This window comes from Sinocyclocheilus rhinocerous, unplaced genomic scaffold, assembly GCF_001515625.1.
Source record: "Sinocyclocheilus rhinocerous isolate Xijiao unplaced genomic scaffold, SAMN03320098_v1.1 scaffold1215, whole genome shotgun sequence".
In the NCBI taxonomy this organism is placed as follows: Eukaryota; Metazoa; Chordata; class Actinopteri; order Cypriniformes; family Cyprinidae; genus Sinocyclocheilus; species Sinocyclocheilus rhinocerous.
Window position 1 is genome coordinate 696,205 of NW_015628913.1, and position 8,665 is coordinate 704,869.

At 36.1% G+C, this 8,665-nt stretch overlaps 1 protein-coding gene across 1 annotated transcript in view; it reads left to right on the forward strand.

Annotated features, from left to right (window-relative positions):
- Positions 1-8,665, forward strand: part of LOC107738522 (potassium voltage-gated channel subfamily H member 3-like) — a 110,777-nt gene that overhangs the window by 79,436 nt on the left and 22,676 nt on the right. The window contains exons 4-8 of the mRNA XM_016550279.1: positions 738-877; positions 1,151-1,403; positions 2,297-2,454; positions 2,652-2,859; positions 7,751-8,128. Coding sequence (XP_016405765.1) covers positions 738-877; positions 1,151-1,403; positions 2,297-2,454; positions 2,652-2,859; positions 7,751-8,128 — 1,137 coding nt within the window. The remainder of the gene's footprint in view (positions 1-737; positions 878-1,150; positions 1,404-2,296; positions 2,455-2,651; positions 2,860-7,750; positions 8,129-8,665) is intronic.

Genomic DNA, 8,665 nt, shown 5'->3' on the forward strand with positions numbered 1-8,665 from the left:
AATCTTACAGGCAATGCATTAGATAAAGAGTACAAATTATGAATTTTTATTTTAGGGTGAACTGTTGCTTTATAAACAAATTCTGGCTACAAAGTCAGTATGCTACAAAATCAGGCCACCTTTCAGAATGATTCTGAACACCCCTGGTGCAGTGGACAGAATGAAGGTCGGATAGCCTTAGAGAGGGAAGGAGAAGAAGCACAAACTGTATTATAATCTAAATTGGCATCTTTCGCCTTTTTCAAAGAGCTTCTAAAGGCTTTAATTGTTTATTATAAATTTGGTTGTTTATTTCCCACAATGTAATCTATCTGTGTTCATAATTGTTCAAATAAATAACAGTTTTTCTTTTTTTTCATTTGCTGTGTTTTTCATTGGATGCATTTCTCTTTTGTCATATGTACAAACCCTTGATAAAATAATGAATGCAAATGTAATTTGTTTTTGCAGACAGTGCTAATTTGTAATTTTGCAGACAGTGCTAATGGCTAAATGTAATAGTGATTTCAATGTTAAGTTCATTCACTCAAATGGTTATGGGTAAGAAATTAAGCTAGAATTTTCTAATAACTTAAGTGAAGTAATGGTGGAAATCTGTGCTTATGTTTTACTGATGCACAGTAAAGCTACATGTGGTATTTTTTGTTTTTCTGGAATAACTTGATGTTATTTAGTGTTGAGCCAAACAATTCAGAAATGAAATAAACTAAAATGATATATGGCTGTTCTCTGCTCAGACGAGGAGACGGGGCTGGAGGTGCACAAGGTCACGCAGCCACCAGGCTTCAATGCCAACCGGCGACGCAGTAGAGCTGTGCTTTACCAGCTGTCTGGACACCTGCAAAAGCAAGACAAGAGCAAACTCAAGATCAACAATGTAAGACCCAGTTAGACACTCATATTCTTATCATTTAGACCTAAGAACTTAAGAATAGTTCAAGTAGAAACATTATTGAAGGAAATACAAAGGAAATGTAAAGATAAATATATAACAATATGCTGTGTCCAGCAATGAGACAAATTTATTTACGGCTTCTTCTAAAATGAGTTGGATTAGTCTTTAATTCACAGTGGTTTGCACCGTTTATGAAAATCTTGAAAATAAACAAAAAAAATCAAATAAACATTTCTGAACATTGCTATCATTTAGAACATGTTCGGTGAGAAGCCGCCCATCCCAGAGTACAAAGTGGCAGCCATTCAGAAGAGCCGTTTCATTCTTCTCCATTACGGCACCTTCAAAGCTGGCTGGGATTGGCTGATCTTGTTAGCCACCTTTTATGTAGCAGTTACAGTGCCCTACAATGTCTGTTTCACCGTCGTCGGTGGGCGGGATGAGTTGACGATCCCTAGAAATCCACCGAGTGTGAGCGACATCTTGGTAGAAATCCTTTTTATGTTAGGTAAGGCTCAACCTACAGTCCTATTGTTTTTTTTTTTACTATGTCATTAGTTTGGCAAAAAAGAAGTTCTGTCTCAATAATTTTACCTGGGTGATATTAAATGTCTTTTGATACCAATGCCTGCTAATAAAGTACCCCGATTCGTAGCACACCGTTCTATTATTTTTCAGGTGTACGTATATATTTCTGAGTCAGTCTTTTATGTCACAGAGGTAATATATGGCCAGATATATCAATTACTCAGAGCTGGAAAAAAGTTCTAGATGTTACTCAGCAAACGTCACAAAATGCATCTAGCATTTCTAAAGCTTCAAAATCACGAGACAAAACTAAAAAGATTTTGAAGGACGGTTCAGCAAATAGCAAAGCTAAAGATGTTTTATAGTGCAGAAATAACTCGCTGAAGGCCCACTGTCAAATTAATTTATTAGTAAAGTCAGATTCCTGTCTGTAACTGTTGAAGGATACAGTCAAGAATATACTTATATACAAACCCAATAGACAAAACATAAGATTTATTAAGCACTGCTTAAGAGCAGTAGTGTTCAATGACAGAATCTGTTACTGCTCATTACACACAATTTCATAATACAGAGCAACTATTTGTATCATCAAAACGTTTGCAAAAAAGCTCCTACATAAAAAGTTGCTTTTAGCTACTTTTCTGTGCTATAGTTCCCAAAGCCATTTACTGAACTTTTTAAGTGCTATTTGCTGTAATTGCAGCTTACATTAAATAGCATTATTGTCAATAAAACCCAAAACAAACTTTTATAACCTGTCACTGAACCAGGTAATGAATAAAATAGAGTTTTCTGTGATATAGTAACAAATAAATATCTGTGTCTTCTAAGTTTTCTAAAATTATTTTTTTCTTTATATCCCTTTGACAGATATTGTGTTAAACTTTCGCACCACATTTGTGAGCACATCAGGCCAGGTGGTGTATGATGCACGCTCTATCTGTGTGCATTACGTCACCACCTGGCTCTTTGTGGACCTGATTGCTGCGCTACCTTTTGACCTGTTGTACGCCTTCAATGTCAGTGTGGTAAGTGTTAGTTTTGCTTATTTTGAAGATAATTTTATGTCAACTGTTTATTCACAACCTTATAAACCTATTTTTGTTTTTAGATGTTTTAACGGCCCTCACACAGAGCTTTGTGGGAGACCACATTTCATTTGTTGGGCATGCCATCTTAAATTATTATTCTATTTAAGCTATGCATTCAATATCTGTGTGTTTAGTACTTTGGAGTTCATCTGCTGAAAACAGTTCGATTGTTACGGCTTCTACGCTTGCTGCAAAAGCTGGAGCGCTACTCCCAGTACAGCGCAGTGGTACTCACATTACTTATGTCCATGTTCGCCTTGCTGGCACATTGGATGGCCTGTGTCTGGTATATCATCGGCCGCAGCGAGATTGAGAACAACAGCCCAGGTTCCTGGGACATTGGTGAGTGCCATATCTACAAACTGTCAACATAGCTGTACCAACCTTTCATGTGTAAATTAATTCAAACAGATTCTTAAGGTCTTCTAACAAATTTTAAATGCAATGTTTATCCCTGGTACTGGCTAAGCTGAACTAGAAATGACCCTCAAAATAAACTCCTAAAATATTGAATATCTCTGCTAGATGTTTTATGAAATCACATACTCTAAGTGAATTGAAAAAATCCATAATAATGAAAAAATAGGGCAGTTATCTTATTAGCATAAGTACTGCAGTCTAACAGATCAGACTGAGGCCTTGTTTGAGGCCATCTCATTTATTTTCACATGTGAAAGAGTTCTTTTCACAGTGTCTCATACACAAGGATCATTATTAAATGTGTCTGTCCACTAATATTCTCATTACATTGAAAATGTACAACAACCTTTTTAATACAGGTGCAAATGCCTTTTCAAATTAGGTAGACAAATGAAAAGAAGAAAAAAAAAGAGGCCCGACATAATGTGTTTTGTCAGAAGGACAAAACAATCTCTCTGGCTCTGCGAACAGCACACTGATGAGTCTCTGATTTAAGTAATTCTCTTCACATCATTCAAGCATGTGTCATGTCTGAACAAACTTACCTTTTTCACATTTGTTCATGAGCAGGTGAATTACTGCATCAGTCTGACTTACAAATGAACCTCTCGCTCAGTCTCCCCTGTGCTACCCTCCTCATGAATAAGGAAAAAGACCAAGGGTAAAAGAAATGGCTGTGAGAAAAGAGTGTATGATGACATTGATATGATCTTGACAGAATGAATCTCACAGGACTTGATTTATTAAAAGCCATTCGTCTTTTTCTTGACCAAGATAAACTAGGGGAAATATTTTAGGAGTCCTATAAACTAATTTAAAAAATGTAGTTCAGTTCTAATTTGATTTGACTTTTTATGAATCTTTCTCCAGGTTACATAGTTACAGCAGTAGGTGTTGACGAGTGTCTTTACGAGAGAGTCATTGAATCATTCACTGAACCGATTCGTGCAGGAGCAAAACAAGTGATTTATGAGCGATTCAGGTTATTTAATTACTTAAACCTTAAAATGTGGGAGTGTCCAACTTATTTGCACATACCATTTGAGCAATTATTCATAGAAAATTGCCTGCAATATGCGTACAGTCTAACACCATCTGTCATATCTAATGAAAGTGATTCTGATTGGCCTAAGCATCAGCAATATCCTCAGGCACATCTAAGCCCTGACCACTGTTCCACACTGGCTGCTGGCCAGTGGTTTCAATTACATCCACATGTTCTCCTTAAAAGCAGGGATACTACTCCAATATTCAGTCTCTGCTGTTGTGCCAACAATATTACCCATCATTCCCTCTCACCCAGTTCTACATTGCCCAGCCATTAAATATTAAGCAGATGAGGCTGCCATGACACGTCTAGTTTTGCTAGTGGAAATGGAAGTTTGTAGCACATCAGAAGGAATATTTTAGCACTGAAATACAACACACATCCAGTGTTTAATGAGACTCAAATGTGTGACAGTTCGGCTTTCAAATGGCGAATGTAGAATTTGGAAATGTAACAGATTTACAAGAAGCTGTTTTATATCTGGTGAGAACTAGTTTCAGCTTGGCTCTTTACAGTTATTATCATTTGCCTTTGTGAGGCAGTGTTATTGATGATAATGAAATATTGAAGTAATTTTGAGTAGTGCTGTCTATCTGTGTTGGAAATAGGGACATAAAAGGATGTATAGTAAATAGATTGTAGGTTTGCCATATCAATAATGAAAGGTTTCTCTGAGGGTTCCCCCAGGAGCTGATTGAACTCTGGTTGTTCTGTGACTCCCTCTTCATTTTTTTTCCCCCATATCGCTCACTTCATTGGCCTCACTTCAGCAGAACACTGTTCTTTTTAATGGCTAGCTGCCCAGCAGACCTTGAGAGACTAGCGAGGATTTTCAATTTGGCTCCAAAAATCATACTGTCAAATCAGTCAAAACTCTTGATTCTTTCTCAAGTGGTTTGGAAGAGAACAGAGATCCCTCACTGCTAGAAATATATTATCCTTTTGGTCTTGTCTTATTACATGCATTTTAATATCCTCTTTTTGCACATCAGTCTCCCTTACCTTCCTCATCCAACACTGATTCCTACATTCCTGCTTGAGTATCATGTATAACCCCCTTTATTTAACCCCTAACCCAAGCTAACACTATCTTGAAGAAATCTATTCCCTTTCTACTTGTCTTTTCTCACTGCTCAAAGAGCTATCTTTGCTTTTTGTCATATATGTCATTACCCATGGGCTTCTCTTTGGCTCCCTTCTCATGCCATGAATAAATAATGTGCGCCTCACAACCATATCAAACATATACTTATACTACATTAGGTATATTAGATATTCAAATGTATTTTTCTTGTGTACTTGTCCCTTTTTCCTCCTGCGGTGATTTACAACCCAAAGTAACCTTTGTGGTTTGAGACACCATTTTTCCATTCATCATTCACTTTCTATTCATATTTCCATCCTAAATAAACAGCAGGATTTGTAAAGTATATGTTTCTCAAGGCTGTTCCATCAGAGCATTACTGGTATAAATTAATCTTCGGCAGTGCTCTTTGCTAGTATTACATTTACATTTGTTCTATTCATTGTAGAGACCGTAAGCTTGTCAAGCACTGGTTGATGGCTGTTTTTCACAAATAATTATGCACTTTGTCATCAAGTGCAATTGAATTGTCAAAAACATAATTTTGTTTTATTCTACACAAATAATGTGACAGAAAAGCTTGCATAAATCTCAGTGGTGTCTGGAGAAAACACTCTCACTAATACATACCAGCTTCACTCAGCCAGTCCAGACATCCACAGCTTTCGCACACACATGCAAATATTAAGTTTTGATGCCTTTGAATGTAAATAATATATATTTTGTCTCTAAGTTGTTGGTTAAATGTTAATATGAGTGCAGCTACTATACAGGATTTAATCATGGCTGTGAGTTTGGGGCAATTTTAACATTTAAAACCTGAAAAATGTAATCTTGAAAATGTGTGAGGATCAATATTTCATTAAAATAAAATAGTTGAAGATAAAATGTAGTTATTTAAAATCTTCACAATGTAGGTCTGTTAAATGCACATTACTCCTGCTAGCTAAAACCATTATCACCATATAAAAGGGAAAACTATTGTGTAATATTATTAAGTATTAAAGCAATTATATTATTACTTTGAGGTGTACTCTCGTTTCAGATACAGTGGGTTAATACCATTTGTGTAAGGGGGGCAATTATAACACTCTGACTCTGAAGCCGATTCAATATTATTATCAAATCTTTCTCAATGTAAATATGTTAATGCATTATTACATACTACTGGTAGTTGTAGTAATTTTATATACTCTTTTACCTGGTCAACCAGTGATTTTAGAAAGCAAAAGTGAAAGTGAGAGGGAAATGGAGCTGCATACTTCTCCATAACAATCCTTGATCTGAACAAAACCATGGAAATCTTTATCTCAAAACACTGTAGACATAAACCAGAGCACAAAGAGGAAAAAATATAGATATAAGAACAAATCAGTACATACTAACATGAGGAACTTTGGAAGGGATTGTTAGAAATCAGATATCTATAGCAGCCAAATAAGGTGTTCAGCACATATGAAGGACACTTTTCTGCCTATTAGCACATGAAGACACATTACATACAACAAAGGGAAGACTTTGGATACGTTTTTATGTCAGGAAAGGAATGACCCAGGTTTCTGGTGTATGTATGCATGAGAAAGGTAATTTGCTGGTCGCTGTGTAAATGAGAAAAGTGAGTGTTTGTTTGTGTATTTGTGAAGGAGGTTTTGTCATGTGTGATTGTGCATCAAACCTTCCCTGACAACTGCTAGCAAGAGGTTCTCTCATTCTCATTCCCTTTCTGACCTTCTTTTTGGTCTCCTTGTTAGATTTTCTGGTTCTCTCAAAAATATCACTTCTAATGCCATATATGGTACCTGTACTACCTCCAAACTAGACACTTATAGACAAACAAGCAGGGAGAGAAGAGAGAGAGAGAGAGAAAGAAAATGTATAGAACCAGTGACACAGGGAAGAAAAGTAGAGTCTCCAGAGGAAAGTTCAGCCTACTGCAAACCAACTGATATTCAAAATGCTTCAGATTCAGCACCATGGACAGGGACAGTCGCTCTGTATCTGCTCAGTTCTGACAGTGACCTAAGAACCCTGGACAGTGGCCATGTACTCACTGAAAAAGTTTTTGGAGTGACAACCTCATTGCATATTGGGTAGTTATAGTGCCAAACACAAAATAAAAAAAAATGGATTGTTAGAACAATCACCAAAACTGCATTATGACAAATTATGAACATTCTAGACAATTTCACAGGTCAAAACATATGCCAAATGTGACCCTGGACCACAAAACCAGTCATAGGGGTCATTTTTTTTAAAATTGAGATTTATACACCATCTCAAAGCTGAATAAATAAGCTTCCATTAATGTATGGTTTGTTAGGATAGGACAATATTTGGCCAAGATACAACTATTTGAAAATCTGGAATCTGAGGGTGCAAAAAAATCAAAATATTGAGAAAATCACCTTTAAAGTTGTCCAAATTAAGTTCTTAGCAATGCATATTACTAATAAAAAATTAAATTTTGATATATTTACGGTAAGAAATTTACAAAATATCTTCATGGAACATGATCTTTACTTAATATCCTAATGATTTTTGGCATAAAAGAAAAATCGATAATTTTGACCCATACAATGTTTTTTTGGCTATTGCTACTAATATACCCCAGCGACTTAAGACTGGTTTTGTGGTCCAGGGTCACAAATGAGTAAATGTTACATTTTCTTCCTTTCTCGTAGGCTGGTTGCATGAGCTGGGTAAACGTCTGGGCACCCCCTATTTACTGTCCCCTCTTGCATCCCTCATTCCTGATTCACTGCGCCCCACCATCTTGGATAGATTGGTGGTCAATTCAAGCCAGTGGAACGGCACTGATCTGGTGGGACATGAGTCTGTGTGGAACTCGAGCCAATGGAACACAACAGGAGCGGGGCCAGTGGGCACTTCAAACGCAGGACAAACTGGAGCCGTACTGGGAGGCGGGCCCTCGATTCGGAGTTCATATGTGACATCACTGTACTTCGCTTTAAGCAGTCTGACCAGCGTGGGCTTTGGCAATGTCTCAGCTAATACTGACTCAGAGAAGATTTTCTCTATCTGCACCATGCTGATTGGAGGTAAGTGCAAGTCACACATTTTTAAATGATTTTGAGTTTTGGATTTATATTGCTTTACTACATGGATGTACATATTTGATTTCTAAACATTGATAATTGATTTTGAATTGAATTGATTTTTCTTGATCATTTTAAAATATCTATATACACTATTGTTTAAAAGTGTAAGATTTTTTAATGTTCTTGACAGTTGTATCTTATGCTCACCAAGGCTGCATTTAAAAATATTGTGAAATATTATTACAATTTAAAGTACATTTTATATTTGCATATATATTGAAATGTAATTTATTCCTGCAATGGCAAAGATGAATATTCAAGACCCCAAACCTTTAAACGGTAGTGTACTCCAGTGGAAAGGATTAGGAGTACTATTATATGTATAAAGAAACACACAAACACACACACACAATAGACAAAATATCAAAAATATAACAATCCATAACTATGCTAATTAGGCATCAGCTAACAGTAATTCCAGGTAATATCTTCAATCCAACAATATATATATATATATATATATATATTTTTTTTTTT